Source organism: Gossypium raimondii, chromosome 12 (assembly GCF_025698545.1).
Source record: "Gossypium raimondii isolate GPD5lz chromosome 12, ASM2569854v1, whole genome shotgun sequence".
Taxonomy (NCBI): domain Eukaryota; kingdom Viridiplantae; phylum Streptophyta; class Magnoliopsida; order Malvales; family Malvaceae; genus Gossypium; species Gossypium raimondii.
The window spans coordinates 38,174,420-38,194,996 of NC_068576.1; the positions used below are offsets into that span (position 1 = coordinate 38,174,420).

Genomic DNA, 20,577 nt, shown 5'->3' on the forward strand with positions numbered 1-20,577 from the left:
TATCCATTACACATTCTTCTCATTTGAATCCACATAGTTAGTAGATAATGAGTAGCATATCATCTATGAAACATAACATAAATTAAGAAGTAAATTTCATGCATATTTCATCCATCACATGATAAATTCTCATCTTTTACATTTCGTATGTGCATATCCATCTTTCCATTTCAAATGAACATTAGAAACATTAAGTTTTTATACATACATTTCCATTAACCTTTACTTACCCATTGAACCGTATAGAATAACATCGGATACTTGGGAGCACCTTTCCATATAACCATAACATTTTCAATAATGCTCACACGAGCTGTGGATCGGGATGTTAGCTACACGATACTGCTTACATGAGCTGTGGAGAATTCACAATAAATGCAGAACCTCAGCTATCGGTAGGACATCCAGGACCAGCACCCGAAACATATAATCCTTAATGACATGTCATTTGTATCCTAAGTGTTCACAAGGTTCAAACGAGTCTTTTTCAATATTCTTATCTGTGACCTTCATTTTCACATTAGCATTTCAATATTTTTCCATGAAATTCACATTTTCCATACTTAACTTTAATTCCCTTTTCGAAATAATATCTCATATAACCATTCATGAAATTTACCTGTTCTTAAATTCATCACTAACTCACTTTAATCATTAAATTTAATTAACCCTGTAATACATAACAATCAATCCACTTACCTTAATTATTCAATAGCAATTAAAAATTTTACCATTAATGAATGATTCAATATACAATTACTTAAACTCATAACAACTTCTAACACGATTAGACCACTATTCCGCTACTTTGACTTTTCCACGATTTGTGTTGTTTCTTGATCTAGATAAATATTTTAATTAACCCTATTTTATTATTTAAAATAATCAATTTAACTTATAACCCTTAATAATAAAAATTTATGAAATTGTCCACAAATTTTACCTTTTACGCAATTTAGTCCCTAAACCTGAAACTTGCAATTTCACCCTTTTTAACCATAAATCATGCTAGCCGATTTTTACCCAACCTTATAACAGTCCATGTTTATAAAAAAATTTATAATAATTTCCTTCAATTATTCCATTTTCATAAATAAGTCCCTAAACCTTAAAATCATAAAAAAATTACTTAACAAAATATGTCCATTTAATAACCAAATTCAACAATCTACCATAAAACTTTAAAAACACCTTAAAATTATTCATGGAAAATCCCTAAAATTTTAACAATTCTACAAATTGACCCTTGGGTTAGCTAGACTAAACTAAAACGATCACAAAAACATAAAAATCATTGAAAACGGACCTCAAAATCTCATACATGCATAGGAGAGAGCTTGGCCAAACCTCTTGGTGTCAACATTGGTGTTCTTCGGCTTGAGGAAAAAGAATAATAAAATAAAAATATTTTGCCTTTTGTTTTTAGTATATTTTAACCTAACTTTCCTTTTTTTATTTTATTAAAACAACATATAAATTAACTAATATCAACCACCAACCGTGAATACCATTTACCTATGGTATTATTGCCACATAAACCCTTGTGACTTTATTAATTTAACTATTTATCACCTTTAATTAATAGAATTTAACTTTTGTAGCCTTCTTTGTTTAGTCCTTTCCAATTAATTAACTATCTAAACATTAAAATTTCTTAACCAAATTTTAATATGACCCTAATAACACTTCGTAAATATTTAATAAAATATTTACGGGCTCTGTTTATAGAAACGAGGTCCTGATACCTCATTTTTTAAACCCACTTGACTTTAGGGACACACCACTTAAACTTAATTATTCATTCAAATAACATAATTTACCATATCAAAATCAAATATAATACAATATTTGACTCGTAAATACTAAATAATAATATTTACGGACTCACTCGTCGAATTTGTGGCATCGAAACTACTATTTCCGACATCACTGAGAAACAGACTATTACATGGCTGGTTTGGTCTGGGCCAATGACGATCAGTTTCATACACAGGGCTTGGTTCAACCTATTTTTGGGTTTCGGTCTTGGGTTTTGATTCTCAGGTTCAATTTTCGATCTCGGGTCCAATTTTCAAGTTCAATTATCCATTGGACCAATGGTCTAACTTGAAAATTAATTTCCAAACATATTATATTTATTTTAATTAATTCGATAAATTTAATTCTACTTGATAAGTAATTCATCCAACTGTTTTGTCCAATGACCTCGTCATGTGTATGCTACCCTCATATGATATCCTTAATTCCTTTGAGTTAAATTCGTTTGCTCAATACAATCCTATTTTATCTCATTGTCACCATTGTGTCTTCTTAATGATTAATATGATCACTGTCAACTAATGACTATGATAAATTGCTCGTTCGGGAATGAGTGACCTGTGGACATGTTCTATATTTATCAACCCACATAATGCCAGTGAGAGGATATTATTAACTTTTTAATAAAGTTATGAATTCCATTGTTACTAATAAAGCCATGTCATACACAAGTTATGTACCAAACATACCGGCTATCAGCTATATCATCTTTACTCATATGTTTACTCCATTGTTGCTAGTTAAGCATATACTCCAGTATTTATAGAGAATGAGAGATTATATGCCTGAGTATTTCGGAGGAGATCTTACTCCTATCATATATACTGACTCTGACTTCTAAACGTGTTGAGTTTCAAGGAAATCGACATCGAGCTGGGTTTTTATCCTTGGCGGTGGGTCCATTGCGTGGAGAAGTGTCAAGCAAAGTTGTATTGCTGACTTTACTATGAAGGTCGAATGTGTGGATGCTTCTGAGGCTATAAAAGAAGAAATATGGCTTCAAAAGTTCCTTATGGATCTTGAAGTCGTTCTTGTTATGAAAAAACTATCACATTGTATTGTGGCAACAGTGCGACAATAGCTAACACCAAGGAAACCAAAAACTACAAGAGGATAAAACATATTGATAGAAAGTATCATATCATAAAGGAGTCAATTACAGATGTAATCGTAATTGTAGTTAAATTTGCATATGAGGACAACCTTGTAGACTTGTTTACCAAGACTCTACTAGCTAGGAGTTTTGAAAAACATGTAGAGAGCATGATAATGCAAAAATGACTCATCTACTTCACTAGGGCGAGTAAAAGACTGTTGGATCTAGTGCCCTAAGTGTAGTATATTCGTTTGTATACTTGTAATTTTTTCGAACAGATTGGTTAATAAAATTATTCATGGATTACATTAATATTCTTTGTATAATGTCCTCATGTGGTTTTTGCATGCAAAAAAAGCAGAAGCAAATATTAGTTCACTGGTTTTCTAATGTTTAAATTAATACTAAATGGTATTATGTGGTTAGATTGTGATACGAAAAGATAACTCATATTAGTAGATGAAACTAAACATGTCATTACTCTAATCAGAAATTAGCAAATTGATTAAAAGGCTAATATGTCATCTATCAAGTCCAATTGGAGATATGCTTTATCTTAGTCATCGAAGCAGATAACTCCCAAAAGATAGAGACATAAATGTGACTGACTGGACTGACAATACATCAGACTGGACCCAACCAGAATAGATTCTGAATCTTTTTATGGATTTATTCACTTGTGATATTTGTAGTGTGACATAACTTAATCCCGAGTGGACGATGAACTATGTATGTGTAACTTGTATACTTTAATGTAAGTGAAAGGCCGAGTTCCAATAGATAGGAATAGAAAGCTGATGTGTTGTGTATATAACTTCTGCAATATGTAGCATTGGAATTCATAGCCCAAGACATGGGTAAATGATATTCTCTCATTAGCATTACATGATAGATGAAAAATAAACGTCACCACGAGTCATTCGTCTTTGTGATGAATAACTTAATTACTATTTGGTAGTAATTGAGTTTTCATGAAGGACGATGTAATGGATACCATGAGATAAAATAGGATCATATTGGGAGAGCGAATTTATTCTAAAGAGATTAAAGATATCCTATGAGGGTAACACACTTATGTCAAGGTCATTGGATGAGCACTGATCAAGTAGCTTTCGTAATGATATATCATTAAGGAGAGCTCAGTCATGATACTATAGTGTAATGACTTGGTGACTAAATGAGTTTATAATTAATAAGTGAAAAACTAGAACTTAATTATAAATCATTTCATTCCTAATCACATATGTCCAATCAGTCACTCTGCTAGCTCGTTAAAACTATAAATGAATTGCATGTTGAATAAAATGAATAGAAATGGATAAAACATTACACCAAAACAGGCTTTTAGCGGCATTTTTTTAGGCCTTTAGCGGCGTTTTTTAGCGCAAAAAGTGACGATATTGACAATGTCGCTAACGTTTGCGGCGTTTTTAGACATAAACGCCGCTAAAGATCATGACTTTTAGCGGCGCTTTTTTCACAAACGCCGCTATAGAACATGAGCTTTAGCGATGCTTTACCCACAAATGCCGCTAAAGAACACGACCTTTAACGGCGCTTTACCCACAAACGCCGCTAAAGAACATGACCTTTAGCGGCGCTTTACCCAAAAACGCCGCTAAAGAACATGATCTTTAGCTGCGCTTTTATCACAAACGCCACTAAAAGTACGATTCTTTAGCAGCATTTATGGAAAAACGCTACTAATTTTAGCAAATTTGTAACATCCAATTTTCATCCATATACAATCCTTCCTGTAACATAAAATCCAACCAAAAATAGCAAATTTAAATGATACTTCAAATTCAATGAAAGTTATATGATATAAATTGATAACTGAATTATAATTCAAAATATTCTTACAATAATATTAAAATTAACAAAGTTAAAAATATTCCTACAATAACTAAAGCACACTAAAATGTTTACACAATCACCTCCCAGAAATAGGTGCAGCAGCAACCACAAGAAAAAAAAAGGAAAATTAACAAATCCAGAAATAGCAGTTTTTGGCAATCACTTTTTCGGGAGTAATACCGAAAAAATAACCCCCTGGTTTCAACAAAAATGACACATTACTAGAAGTCTCCTTGCTTTGTCTTCAGTTTCAAATCTTAACTGCAAATAGAAGAATAGAAATGCACTTCAGATTCATCATATTTGTTCACATGACAAATCAAAACCCAATGTTCACAACTTAAACTACACAAAATACCTGCAAATGCTGCAAGCAACAGGCTAGATCAAGCAACACATAAATGCATAGCCATAATAACAAACTAAAGAGGCATTGTAAGTGCCTTTTTGTTAGATTCAGTCATGCAAAATCGAACTAAACTACCACCATTGTACGGAAAATGACCTATTTTTACTTAGACGGAGGTCGTCCTTGTAGGGTAGTTCGTGTTGCTGGTGAGTAAAATTGTGCATGAACCATCTTATTATCCCACACTAAAATCAAAACCAATCAGAATTGAGTCAATTACATGAAAATCATAACCTTTCTACAATGCTAAATAACATCCTTTGAAAAATAACATAAGAGTACTACCCAAGACACGACCAAATTCCAGTGGTTGCCTAATTGAGTCTAAAAAGAAAACATCTCATTTATTGGGTTTGTTTCAACCTGGCATTAAAAGAGAGGCCTTCAAGCAAGACATACACACAATAAGTACTGAAAAATTAAGCCAATACTAACTTTCAAGGTAACACTTTGGAATAAAAATAAATAAGTAAAGGTCTAATTATGAATTTTATCCCCTTAATTTACAAAACCTGATAAGTTAGTCCAATTGGATAACATTAGTAAACCTTGCTGTTAAATTACTAGCTTGAATATCAACACTTCAATATTTAATATGTAAGGAATTATCAAAAATCAACATTTCAATAATTTATATGCAAGAAATTAACACAAATCAATCTTACAACAGTTTATGTGAAACAAATTAGCAAAAATCAACTACATATATTTATCGGCAATAGGGCTAAATCTTCAATTTCTATAACGATTTATATGCAACAAATTAGCAAAAAATCAATGGTTCAAGTTCATGTATTTACCAAAAATCAGACTAATTTTTCAATATTTATAACAACTTATATGCAACAAATTAGCAAAAATAAATGGTTCAAGTTCATGCATTTACCAACAACCAGACTAAATTTTCAATTTTTATAACAACTTATGTGCAACAAATTAGGAAAAATCAACAGTTCAAGTTCATGCATTCACCAACAACCAGACCAAATTTTCAACTTTTATAAAGTAGAAAGATCAAATTCTAACAAATTAAAGCAAGATACCAACTTCCCACACTTCTCATTAGTTAAAGTAATCAATGGTATACAGAGTAGCAGGTAAACTTTATGAGATATCCTATCATCAGATTTCTATTTCTTTGCAGATAGGAATTCACATATTACAGATGAAATGGGCAAATGACCATCATAGATGACAACGTAAAGATGAACAGGTGAACTCGATCATAGACATTACCTTGGAAGGAGTTAAATCAAATGATGGACGAGCATCACTCTCTCTGCTCTGAGCACATACACAAGAAAGACCTCGACCCAACCATGCTGTTGATCTTGCCACAACCTCAGCTGTAACAAAATAAAGCACTGTACTAAATCTTAATGCCACAAAAAGTTTATTTTTCCCTTTCAAACATATGGCTTTGTTTTTATTTTTTCTTGCATGCTTGACCATGGAAGACATCATTGTACTATTTATAAAATTTTCAATTACGATTTAATCTAATGCTAATTTAATTATTACAAAAATTTAAAATCAACAGTTCTTATTGTAAAGGCATTTATGCCTTTCATATATATGTAAAATTTTAAGAAATAAATAGTTTAAAAATTATAAAATTTTTAGAAAAATAAAAATAAACGAGGGTTAAGTTGAGGGATTTTGAACCTGGTGGATTTTGAGAACAAGGTCAGGATGCAATTTCCTCTGCCAAACCTCGTACTTCCCTTCTAAACCGTCAACCTCAATTTCATACTTATTTTCTGTGTTAATTAAAAAAAGCAATTACGGAAAAAAAAAAGTAAATTAAAATTCTATACTAGTAGGGAAAAAAAAGGAAGAACACTTACAGCCCAAAAATCTGAAAGTAATCGATGCATAAAGCAACGGGTCGAATGCTCCTGCAGGAATCAGAATGTGGGGAAATAACCCAGTATGCTCCCCCTTTCTTTTGAGCAATGCACCTTGGAAATTTCAAAAAGCTCAGATTTCAGAACAAAAAACGGTACATACCAGAATAGCCTCAACTCAAAAACAGCATTGCGATAGAAGTTGTAAAGTACTAAGTAACCAACACGCTGATAATTCCAGTGACCATGAACCAATAGTAATCTTTTCAGAAACCGGAACTGGCCCATCGCAAAATCTGATGCCATCACAACTTGCCGTTTGAGATTTTTTGGGATTTTTTGAAATTTTTTTTTATAATGTCGCAGGGAGGGAGGGAGGGAGAGAAAGCAAGAGAGACGGCGTGTTTGCAAAGTTAAGAGTTTTAGGGGGGAATTAGGGGTTCCACGGGGGGAAATTTGGGGATAAAATGGCGGGATGTTTTTTAAAGTAAAATTATTCTTTGCGGCATTTATTATAAAAACGCCGCTATTGCTTACCTTTTGCAGCGTTTTTTTGAAAATGCCGCAAAAAAAAATTTTCATTTTGAATAAAACGACGTCGTTTTACTCTGCTAAAAATATCTTATTTTGTCTATTAAAAATTATTAGTTAAGTAATTTTATAAAACATTTATTATTACTATTTTTTATAAATTGGATTTTTATAAAAAAAATAATCAGGTACTCTCAAAATAAATATTGTATATTTTAATAAGACAACAAATGATTAAATGGCTATAATTAATTATTAAGTTAGAATTATCCAATGTCAAGAATCAATCTCTCACATATCAAATTTCTATTAAAGATTGAGACGTTAATCATGATTTTATATTATTCTTTTCCGATCTAATCTTCATTTTATTAGAGATATTTCTTCCTAACTAAAATATAACTATTTTGCTAGATGTTCGATGTGGAATGATTTTAGTTTTGTATTTCATTTTATTTGTTATAATTTGGTCCTATCCAAAATAGATAGTTATCTATCCATATCAATCATTACTTTTTATTTATTTATTTATCAATGTTTTTTAAAATCTAATATTTAAATATATCAAATGGTTTAGATTAAATATTTTTAAATATAAATGCATTAATTGATTGTATAAAATTTCATCATTTAACAAATCTCAAGTAAACCTTAAATCCTAAACCATTTAATATATATAAAGTTTATCTATTATCTCTTATATAATTTAAACTACAATTATATAAGAAATTATTTAATATATAAATTAAAAAACACTAATCAATCTAAACCCCTAACCCCTATCCCTAAACCCTGAATCATGAAACATAAACTATAAATCCTTAACCCCTAAATCCTTAACCCTAACCCCTAAACCCATAATCCATAAACCTTAAGATAATAACTCTTAAACCTTAAACCCTAAACCATATATCCTAAACCATAAACCCTAAACCCTAAACTATAATGATAATTAATTCAATATTTTAAAATTAGAAAATACTAGTTACTCTAAACCCTAAACCATAAACCTAAACCCTAAAACCATAAACACATAAACCCTTAACACATAACCTCTAAACTTTAAACCCCAGCCTTTAAACCATAAACCATAAATCATAACCCATAAACCCATAATCCATAAACCTTAAAATGGTAACACCTAAACCTTAAACTCTAAACCATATACTCTAAACCAAAAACCCTAAACTGTAGTGATAATTAATTCAATATTTTAAAATTAATACTATCTCTTTTACGGTTATATAAGAAATTATTTAATATATAAATTAAAAAATCAGTAATGTACCCAAAAACTTTAAAATTATTTTAAATAATAGTATTTTAATTTTTCATTTTTAACAAATATTTTCTATGTTTTTATTTCAAATTATTTCTACGTGTCATTATTTTTTCTGAAGATTTTAAATATTCAATTAAAAATAAATTGAATTTTAATAAATATAAATAAACCAATCAAATAATAAATAGACAGACAAAATGGTTTTTGTGGCGCTTTTTCAAAAATGCCGCTAAAAATAGAGCATTAGCGTCACTTTTTCAAAAACGATGCTAAAGCCCAGAGCATTAGCGGCGCTTTTTCAAAAACGCCGCTAATGCCCCAAAAAGCTGGGGGCTTAGGTTTTTTGCGGCGCTTCCTTGGGAACGCCACTAATGCTTGATTTTTAGTGGCGTTTTCTGTCCAAATGCCGCTAAAAATACCGCTAAAAACATGTTTTGCTGTAGTGAAAATGATAAAGTTAGAGAAATGAGAAAATTCAGAAATGAATGTGTGTTTCTCACTAAATATGAAAATGACCTGATAATTAATTTATGGTTTTTCGAATTATTATTTAATTAATTAAATAATTGAAGTTCAAAAATAAAATTAAATTAATTGGTCATTTTGAATCAGTTAAATGTAGAAAAATTAAATATATTTTCTCATAGATTCTTTTACGGTAAAGTTGCAATGATTTTAACGGAAAAAGCATTGGGTTGAGAAAATTATTTAATTGGGAAATTAATTAATTAATTAAAATTAATTTATAATGTCTATTTTGGAAAATAGAAAAACATTTATTTAGTTCAATTGAATTATAACATGCTGGGTTAAAAGTCTAGGAAGCACATATAATTGGACCAAATATAAAAGAAGCTCGAATCCTCATCATAATACATATGAGAGGAAACACACCCTATTAACCCCTCTCTCTCCTAGTTCACCCAGGGGATTGTTTTCCTATTAAATAGACATTAAATGCATTCTACTAAATCAACCAGGGTTTCACTTCCTCTCCTTATAAATAGATGGCACCAATAGAGCTAAAAATACAATAAATTTTACACAATTTTGACATATTGTTATTCTATTCGAAGATAGTGAGAATTCATTTCTAAGTATAAATATTATTTTTTGGGAATAATAATTCTACTAGTTTCTATTTGAGAGAAAATTTTACTTTCTCACTGAAAGTAAAGTAAATAATTTATGGTTCTGTGTTTGATTTGATAGTGTTCGAGCCCACAAAGTAGCTCGTGGTACGAGAATAGCGGAGAAGGTCATTCAATTGAAAGTTGGGAACGAAAAGGATCCTTCTAGTTGAAAATACAGGTGCGATTTTGTGAAAAGTTTATTGCTATAAATATCACAAACCGACTCATTTTCAAAATTTTAATTTTTCGCTCTACAAGAAAACCGTTTTCGAATCGAATTTTTTCTAACACTAACATGTAATGCTGATGAGAGGATATCATTTACCTATTAGTTGGCTGTGAATTTCATTATTATGAATGATGCTACATATTGCAAAATTCGTATACCCAACGCACTAGCTTTCGGTTCCTTATCTATTTGAACTTAGACTTTTAGTTACATCAAAGTATACCAGTCTCTCATACATAGTCCATTATCCACTCAAGGTTAAGGTAGGCCACACTATGAATGTAACAAGTGAAAAAAAAATCTACAAACGAATCTAGAATTTATTCTACTTAGGTTTTGTTCGATGTACTATTAGTCTGGACAGTCACATCTATGTTTGTATCTTTGGGAGTCATTCATTCTGAGCTCAAGATCAAGCATCTCCCATATTAGACTTTATAGACGGTATACTAATCTTTCAACCGATTTGCTCATTTCTGATTAGACTAAGGACGACATGTTTAGGTTCATCTACTAATACAAGTTGTATTTCCATATTACAATCCAACTACATAATATTGCTTCATATTAGTTAAATGTTAGATAACCAATGAGTTAATATTTACTTCCATTTTGCTCTGCGTGCAAAAAAATTGAGGACAATATACAAAAGTTATTAATGTAGTTAATGGATATTATTATTAAATAATTTGTTCAAAAATATAAGTGTACATAGACGAAAACACTACATTTAGGGCATTGAATCCAACAAATTCGAGGTTAGAAGCATCCAACTTGAAAGCTTAGATTGGAAACCAGCTAGTTGTTTATTTTGTATGTATAAACGTGTTTGGGTCAAATGACATGTACCTATGTTGATTTAGCATGTTGCTTAAGTTAATATTTGGTACTTTTGGTATTATGACCTATAATGTTTGAGTGGTGAGTTTCATCTTTTGATTTAAAGATTATCATGCATGTTTATAAGTGTTTGATTGCATAATTTGCTTGGTTATATAATGATGAAATGGATGCTAGGATTTGTTGGTGAATGAATGTGTTTATATGTTGAATTGATGATTTTTCGATTGTGTAAAGTTTAGGTATATTTTAGTTATAATTTTGTATGGTTTGAATGTTTGAAATTGTGCATTTAGGGTCATTTTGCCATTAAGTCTTGAGATAACAAGAACATGTCTCTTGACCATTAAAACAAACTTTATCATTTCATACAATCAATAGCTTAGTATCTCGAGACCTGTCGAGCTAGTCTCGAGACTACCTCAATTAAGTCCTGAGACAAAGTGACTTTTGTCTCGAGACAAAAGTACATCAAATCTAAATAAGTTTTGCCTTGTTCTAAATCTTGAGACAAGAACCCCATGTCTCAAGACATACAAGCATTGAAGCTAAAATTTCTTAAAATAAAATGAGGCCTGTCTCGAGACATGGAAACCCTTGTCTCGAGACATTATGTTGAACATTGACAAAAGAGTTTGGATTTGAATCTTAAGCTCGTATTATACCTCGTTTAAATCCTAAATGATTAAATTATGTTTGAAATGTGTTAACGTGATTTAAATATATGGAATGTTGTGTATGTTTAATATGAGTTGTTTTGACAATGTAATGTGATATCACACATTCTTATTTGATGATCAAGTTGGGTGTGGGGTGTTACATTTCTACCGTTAAAAACTAGTTAAACACATCAACATGAGATACACATGGCACGCCACATGTCACAAAATGCAATCTGACTCCTATTACAGGAACCTCTATAGTACTTTCACCAACATAAGACAATATAAGTAGGAGCCAAATCAATTTAGCAACCAATAACACATATCTAGTGCGTTGACATCGAATCTCCATCTCTTCCCATTTGATAATGAACTCAGCGTGAGGATCCGACAACCACAACAAACCAAAGGCCTTGCCATAAACAAGTAGAACATGCCCAAAATGAATATTTGGGCCTAGCTGAAAGTGGAAGAAGCTCATTGACACCTAATCCTTGTCTTAAGCCCACACCCTAATGATTTCATTTCCTCTATTATTATCCAAAGTGGAAATCATAGTCGGATCATTCCACATCGCACTAAGTTTTTGTCACATTCATTAACAGTCATCATTGCAAGAATGAGACACTCCCATGTTTTGTGGAAGAGACACCGCAAGTTCTTTGTATAGTACATATCAATCTTTACAGAACCGAAATAACAAAAAAAGAAAAAGAAAATTAAAAACTTACCAAATCTGTGATTATTAATTATGTTCTAAGAACACGATCCAATGAGTTGTATTTGATCGAGACACATAAACTAGACATAAATTAAACGATTATTGTGTACGACTAAGTAAATTTATTGAAAATAATACTTGGATTTGAGAAAGACAAGTTCATGTTATGGCACAACAACCAGACAAACACTTGGAAAAAAAGACTACTCTGTCTGTAGAAGTTTCAAAGCTTTTTCGGTAGACCAGACCAGTAGTTGGCTGTTCTTGGATGTACTTGCTTGTCTGTTTTTGTTGGGAGCACTATCAACTATGACTCATCTCCATGACCCATGTGAAGCACTCCAATAACTCCAAGTTTTCTGTAACTTGGAAAATGTAATAAATAAAATTTTTAATTAGGTTGGGTTAGTTCTTATGGGCGCTGGTAAGGGCAATGTTGTAATATGACAGATGACTGCCATTGGGTGGTAATTAGTAAATCAACTTCTATGATCTATCCTTATTTGCTGGCTGCAATCATAGTCTCAAAGCCAGGTCTGGGGGCTTTCAAGTTTTGACACAGGTACAACAACCCTTCCATAAATCTGTATTTTAAACCATTTTTTGGTTATGAATTTCATCACTTTATAAACTCTGGGTGTTTGTAGCTGGTTATGACCTTTTGGGGTTGGTTAAATCCTAGCATGCTAGTGACCCATTTCATAGTATTTAATACTCATCATGAATTCATGATTTAATGCACTTTTTTTACTATTATATATGTGTGTATATATATTTCAGCTTACTTGGTTCTTTGTCCATGGAGACGAAATACAAGATAGTTTGTCCAAGAATGTGATGCTAGATTGTTTGTTGTTTTGCCTTAAACAAGTTCTATCTGTCACTGGCTTATTGCAGTCAATTATACGTATGTTTCACTATGACTGATGGTTGCTTTCAATAGTAAATTATATCTCCGGCGATGTTATCATTCATATCCCTGCCTTTGGAAAAAATGGCATTTAGGCAAGGTGTTGGGTTTTGGTACGGGTTAGTTATGGCCCTTTCACCTTGTCATTGTCTCTGCGAAATACCCTTCTGCCATTTAAGTCCAGTTCCTTGCTAGGGACTTGCTTATCTCCCATATGTTATATACACACACACATACACACATGTATGTATCAGCTCCTTGAGAGGTAATAATTCTTGCTTGCATGATTGTATCCCTAATTTACAGAATCAGCTCCTTGAGATGAAAGTAATTTGCATATGAGGAAGTCTTTCATCGACTAAAACTCAAACTTTTGCCTGTCTTATAGTCAATTTCGACTTGACTTCCCCGTCTATCAGCCTCTTTGAGGCATCTGATCTATGTTCAAGTGTTCTGTTATAAATTGAAGCAGTTATGATGATTGGCAAGCAAACATCCCACTGCTAGTTTGATTAGAACAAACTTTCGTGTCTTAAGCTAACCGGCTAGTGTCGTGTAAATGATGCTATGCAGACAGACATCTTGTGCTTATGTCTTTTTCCTGCATGTTCTGGTTTTACATATTTACATGTTTCATTACAAAAGTTTTGGTTATCGGATTATGTTTATGTTCATGATGTTCTCGGTTCAATTTTCAGATGGAAGTGCAAAATCCTCAACATGGGCAATATATTGAAATAAATGTGGATGTTGGTCAAGGCCAAAGGCGTATAGGAGGGAGTAAGTTTTGTGGGGAAGCACCTTGTGGATTTTCTGATGCCGGTACTAGCTCTAAGGATGCCGAAGAAAGATCGGCTTCCATGCGCAAGCTTTTAATTGCCGTGGTGCTTTGCGTCATCTTCATGAGTGTAGAAGTAGTGGGAGGCATCAAAGCCAATAGTCTAGCAATATTAACTGATGCAGCACATTTGCTATCTGATGTTGCAGCTTTTGCCATATCCTTGTTTTCGTTATGGGCAGCTGGATGGGAAGCTAATCCTCGTCAATCATACGGATTTTTTAGGATCGAGATTCTCGGGGCCTTGGTTTCTATCCAGTTGATATGGTTGCTTGCAGGAATTTTAGTGTATGAAGCCATTGTTAGACTCATTAATAACACAGGTGAGGTGTATGGATTTCTAATGTTTCTTGTTGCTGCTTTTGGATTAGTGGTTAACATTATCATGGCTCTATTATTGGGCCATGATCATAGTCATGGTCACGGTCATGGCCATGATCACGGTCATGGTCATAGCCATAGCCATAGCCATAGCCATAGCCATAGTGATCATAGTCATGGTGTGAGTGTTACCACGCACCATCACCACGAGGGACACTCCACAGGAGAACACCACCATCATCATCATCATCCCGAGGGGCACTCCAAGACTGAGCACAGCCATCATTACGAAGAGACTGAGCATGTCAAAGACGAGGATCACCACCACGACGTTCACAAAGAACAGTCAAAGCCACTGCTTGATAAGCCAAAGAAACGAAGGAACATAAATGTCCAAGGAGCTTATCTTCATGTACTAGGGGATTCCATCCAAAGTATCGGAGTAATGATTGGAGGGGCAATCATATGGTACAAACCTGAATGGAAAATCGTCGACCTGATCTGCACGCTGATATTTTCAGTAGTTGTTTTGGGGACTACCATCAAAATGTTGCGCAGCATACTCGAAGTGCTGATGGAGAGTACGCCTCGAGAGATCGATGCAACAAAGCTGGAAACAGGGCTATTGGAAATGGGGGATGTTGTTGCCATTCATGAGCTGCATATATGGGCCATTACAGTGGGGAAAGTCCTCTTGGCTTGCCATGTCAAAATCCGACCCGAAGCTGATGCAGACATCGTCTTAGACAACGTAATCGAATATATCAGAAGGGAGTATAATATCAGTCATGTTACCATTCAGATTGAGCGTTAAAATGGTAGACAATAATTTAGAGCATGCATGGACCTCATTACTCTACATATATTTATAGTTGCCATAAATACTGGTCCATATCCAGTATTTAATCAGTAGATGTTATGTAAATTTCCTTTGTTGAATCATTGTTTTCAGTCAATCCATGTTTGGTTGCTTGAGCTTGAAGCAAAAGACAGATATTCAATTCAATTACACATTAATGTAATGAATTTGAAGGCAAAAGCAATTTAATCATTTTAATCTTCCATAACAGGAGGTAGCGATGAACATAATGATAAACACTCAATGTGCACGATAAACTTACAAGTTAAACAACCATAGACAAACCCGATTTTTGGGATTTGAAGGCATATCATTTGTGGAACTCCATAACCCAACAGTCACAAACAAAGCACTCGAACTTAACGCTGTTGAACCCGGCTTCGGTCGCCAACGCGACAAACTCTTCTTTCGTTCGTTCTTTCCCACCGGGGTTTTGAGTCATCATTAGCATATCGAGTAGAAAAGTGGCCTTTGCCGAAGGAGTAGACTCGGCCATAACAGGAACTACTGAATCTACAACAATGACTCTGCCATTGTTCGGGATGGCTTTGTAGCAGTTCTTCAACAATCTCAAACACTTCTCATCGCTCCAATCATGGAGAACCAACTTCAAAAAAATAGCATCTCCTTGTGGAACGTTTTCAAACATATCACCAGCAACATGTTCAATTCCTACACAAGGGAAGATATTCATTAATATTTTGCCTAGGGATAAAAATAAATCTATAAGAAATTAAACAAAGACTCACTTTCTTTAACTTATATTTGGTAGGTGAAAGAGTTACAAGCAAACGAACTTTTGAAGAAATAACTAAGTAAAAAAATTGAAGAGTCAAAGATGAATCATAAATTATTGAGAGCTAAAGTATAATTTTAATATTATACTAATACTAGGTAATTTCATAAAAATTTAAGAAATCAAATGATAAATCTACCATTTGGAGTGGGCCAAGGCCATTGCCTACCCCTTTGCCTTTGCCTCAGTTTGTGTTTTTTATTGATGAAAATAATTCCTAAGCATTGAACATATAACCAGATTATTTATTTCTATATAGAAGTTTTGTAGTAATTTTTTATAAAATGATATTTGAATATAAACCATGGTGAGAGAACAAAAAGGGAGCTTTGTTTTATGTTTTTGTCATAAATTTATGAGATTAAAACCTTAAAATTGTTTATGAAATTTTGTTTAAAAGTCTATTTTTATTTATAAGAGTTTTATGTCTTTCCATAGAAACATAATTATCCAATAAATATATTTTAGAAGTCACTTTTCTTAAATTGTCAAAACTATTCAATCAAGCAATGTTTTTGGAATTAGATAGGTGGTCAAACTATTTCGATCAGTTTAGCATATTCAAAGCAAATGAACTATTAAAAACAATTAAAAAAGTAAAAAAAATTATAAAAATCGGTTCAACTGTGATTCAATCAAAATTTTAGCCTTCTTTAACTGGTTTGTATTGATTCACGAGTTAACCAATTTTTTACCTCATATCGGACAAATATCTTCATCGATTCTTGATTTGACCAGTCTGGTCCAATTCAGACAACAGGTTATCAAGAGACGTAATTTATTACACCAAAAATTCTAATTTTTAGTTATTTAAGATATTTCATTTGTAACTACTAGAACACTACATATATTTAAATAGGAAAAAGATGATAAATATACCGGGATAGGACGAGGCATGTTGTATAACATGAGGCAAGTCGAAATTAATGCCATTGATGTTAGGGTATTTGGAAGTGATATAGTGAAGTGTGATACCAAGGTTACCACCCACATCTACCAGTTGCTTTAGGCCATGAAAACCATCATAAGAGTGGAGCAATTTTTTGGTAAACATTGTACTTAAATTCAACATGGCTGTGTTGAAAACTTGATTGAACCTATCATCCAATCCAGGGTACTCAAAGGCATGTGCTCCATGCACCCTGTTGAAGGCGATCCCTCCTTCTAAAACCGCATATTTAAGTTGACACCTGCAAATAAAATCCATCAAATAATCAAACATCTAATAAGTAAAAACTTTAAGAAAATGGGCAACGGACCAGATAACCAAGGAGACTATATCTTGATTCAGGGCCAAGACAGGAGCTAACGACACAGCATCTTCGTTAGGGATGAAGTAGTAAGACACTGGGGATAAACTGTAGTGTCTCTCAAGACCAACCACAGAGCAGCACAGCACGTTGTGGCTAGCCAAAAGTCTGGCAATACGGTCCACCATGATTGGTGCACCCTGGTTCTTGCTAGGCAGTTGTGCTGCAATATCGGTGGCGGAGAGTTTGGCACCTGGACCTGCTTTTGCAATTATCTCCAATATCCCAAGCTCGCATGCTGTTTGCAAGGCCATAGGGAGGAATGTTCCCATCACAAGTTGGGAAGCAAAAGAATAAGTTTCATTGTCATTTTCACCACTTACTTCCTGTTGCTGAGATTCTATTGAAGAAGGCATAGCCATTTGGTTCTTCAATTATCTCAACGCAGCTCAATTGGTTTAAGATTAGTGTCTTTTAATAATGGCTGTTGGGAGAGTTCAAGTCTGATTTGTTTTAGTATTAAATTACTTTGCATACAATGCCTAGAATTACTCATATTATATATAATGTGTTTCCGCACACTTGAACTCACGTCTTCTTGCATTAGCAATAATACACATACCAATCGAAAAGAAAGTGTGAATATATGTATGTTATAAGTGAAATCTAGAATTAATTCAAAAATAATTCAATAAATGAATATAGGTATCTTCAATCTTGATAGAAATCTGCTTCAGAGACGGCTTCAATAATATTTCTCAAGTTGTTTTCTTAAGTATTCTATGACGGCTCACTCCTTTTTATTTTTGTCTTATATATGTCTTAAATTATCTAAAAAACTTTAAAAAAAATACATTTTTCCGTAAATTTAGAGTGTGATTTGCGGTTTCCACGTAATCTTTCTACTCGTTGTATAAAAATATATTAATCAACATTACTACTAATTATGATCTCAATCTCGATCAATCTGAATCTCAGTTTAATCATGATAAACCTAATCTCATTGGGTACACCAACTTTCAAATGGAGTTGATGATTAAGAACAACGGTTAGGTAGCAAATTAATAAGTTTCAATGCAGCTCAGTTTGGTCCCTTGCATTGATTTAAGTTTATTGTCTTTTAACAATGGCGGTTGGGAATAGATTTCCTCTGCCGAACTTAATTATTGTCCTTTTTTTATACAAAATAATAACTATTACACGTTAATCTAGTACCCTAAGCTAAAGGAAGAATTTTCTCTTCATATTTGATCAATCCGACAAGAGCATCTGCAATCGTATTAGCCTCCCTCGAGACATACTGGATAACTACCTTCAATTATCTTCAGCACAATTCAATAATTTTTATAGCTTAATCCCTATTCAGTTAGTCTTGAAATCTACCCTGAATGGATCCAATAACAAGAACACAATCCATTTTTACGATGACAAGTAAATCTTTTTAATATTAAAATTAATTATTTGTTATTAAAATAATTAAAATTTATTTTGGAAAAATTTAAATTTGATTTGTTTTATTAAATTTGGATTTGAACTTTTTAGTTAAAGAATTTTTAAGTTTGCTTTTTATGGTTAGGATTTTTCAGGTTTAGTTCTTTTTAAGTTTTTAAATTTGGTGTTTTCAAATTTAATTCAAATTAGGTAAAGAGTAAGTTCAAGCTTGGATTTTATAAGTCATGTTTTTAAATTTCGTGATCTCTATATATGAAGATTGAATTGATTATAGAAACTTAAAATTAATTAAAGTGGCGGAGTAAGGAAAGGGTGATCAGCTTCGATCCCTTAAAACGGAAATTTTTTCCTTTAAGTTTCTTTTTTAATTTATAAAATTTTAAATTAATAATGATAAAATTACACTTTAGCCCTTCAAAATGATAAAAATCTGATTTAATCCTTTAAAATTATAAAATTATAGACTATTAAGATAATAAATGTAATAGGCCCAATTCGGCCTAGCCCGATACAGATATTAAAAACCAATAATAAGCAATCCAATCCAATAATGTCAATCTAACTTTTCAAGCCCGATTACAGACCCAAATACATGGCCCAAATCACTAACCCAAAAGACCCAACTAAAACCCAAACCCACTAGCCTAGAAACCTTTAGCCCAATGAGCCCAAAACGCAAAACAGGAGCAAGGAACCCTAGCAGCTTCCAGCGCCGTTCTCTCCAGCCACGCACGCCTCCGTACAGCCTTCCCTCGCACGTACGCCACTGCCACCTTGACCCAGCCTCACGCGAGCCTCCACATCACTGCACCTGACACCGTACTCGTACCTGCACCCGCAACAAATGCCTACAAAACAAGCAAAGACAGAACGCAAAAGAGAAAGGAGAATAGCAGAAAAATAGGAGAAAAAATGATGTATTTTTTTGATTTTATTTTCGATGCGGTTATAAAGCCATTTTGAGAATCAACACACAGCGACAGAGATTGTAAAAACAAACTCAGAAAAAAATATCAATACAACAAAGGTTTTTTTTCTCTCTTGGCGATTCAGTTTTTTTTTTTCTTTTTATCGTTCTTCTTTCTTTTCGTTCTTTGTTTTGTTATTAATACATACATAAGCATATATAAAATTAAAAGAAATAGGGGAGAGACTCACCTTCCGGTTTGAGGCCGCCGGACCTCAGTCGCTTCGTCGAAATCGAAGTTCGAGAGGGGGTGCATCAGGGTTGCAGCGGAGAGAAAAGGAGATCCTTTTTCTGTCTTTTAGAATGGTTTAGGGTTTATTTCCTTTTTCTTTTTCATTTATGCCTGAATGACTCTTATCTTCGGGTTTTTTTTTAGATTTATTTTAATATCAAAACGACGCCGTTTGGAGTCTGATCAGTGGCTCCAAAACGGCGCCGTATTGAGCTCGACCCGCGTGTGTGACCCGACCCGGGGAGGATCCGCGCGTGCTATCTTTCTGGTCTATTTGCACTATGAGCCCTTCTTCATTTGGGAGTTGTTCGATTCAGTTTTCTTACCATTTTCTTAATTTGTACCGCACATTTTATTTTATTTTCATTTCGATCCAAAGACAAATGACGTCATTTTATCAATCAGATTTGAATCCTTGCACTTATGCGTTTATTTGCAGTTTTAGTCCCTCGATTTTTAATCCAGTACAAATTTTATCTTTCTTTTACTTTTATTTATGTTTGCTACCAATTAAATTTTGTTTTAAT

At 33.0% G+C, this 20,577-nt stretch overlaps 2 protein-coding genes and 1 long non-coding RNA gene across 6 annotated transcripts; 1 reads left to right on the forward strand and 2 right to left on the reverse strand.

Annotated features, from left to right (window-relative positions):
• The first annotated feature begins 12,821 nt into the window (after positions 1 to 12,821).
• LOC105763980 (metal tolerance protein 1) lies at positions 12,822 to 15,482 on the forward strand. Of its 4 annotated transcripts, none has more exons than XM_012582397.2 (2): positions 12,822 to 12,987; positions 14,034 to 15,482. In XM_012582397.2, exon 2 carries the CDS (start codon positions 14,034 to 14,036, stop codon positions 15,306 to 15,308), a length of 1,275 nt encoding a protein of 424 aa, XP_012437851.1. In that variant the 5' UTR covers positions 12,822 to 12,987; the 3' UTR covers positions 15,309 to 15,482. The 4 variants fall into 4 exon arrangements, with proteins under 4 accessions (XP_012437851.1, XP_052481404.1, XP_012437852.1 ...); XM_052625444.1 differs by lacking the exon at positions 12,822 to 12,987 and adding an exon at positions 13,016 to 13,091; XM_012582398.2 differs by lacking the exon at positions 12,822 to 12,987 and adding an exon at positions 13,122 to 13,332.
• A 31-nt stretch (positions 15,483 to 15,513) lies between these two features.
• Positions 15,514 to 17,883, reverse strand: LOC105763982 (caffeic acid 3-O-methyltransferase). The gene is made up of 3 exons (XM_012582401.2): positions 17,409 to 17,883; positions 17,029 to 17,339; positions 15,514 to 16,025 (listed from the first exon to the last, which is right to left on the reverse strand). Exons 1-3 carry the CDS (start codon positions 17,819 to 17,821, stop codon positions 15,664 to 15,666), a joined length of 1,086 nt encoding a protein of 361 aa, XP_012437855.1. The 5' UTR covers positions 17,822 to 17,883; the 3' UTR covers positions 15,514 to 15,663.
• A 1,381-nt stretch (positions 17,884 to 19,264) lies between these two features.
• On the reverse strand, positions 19,265 to 20,161 carry LOC105763983 (uncharacterized). The gene is made up of 2 exons (XR_001124495.2): positions 20,010 to 20,161; positions 19,265 to 19,699 (listed from the first exon to the last, which is right to left on the reverse strand). It is a non-coding gene; the product is annotated as an uncharacterized LOC105763983 (long non-coding RNA).
• Positions 20,162 to 20,577: the final 416 nt, after the last annotated feature.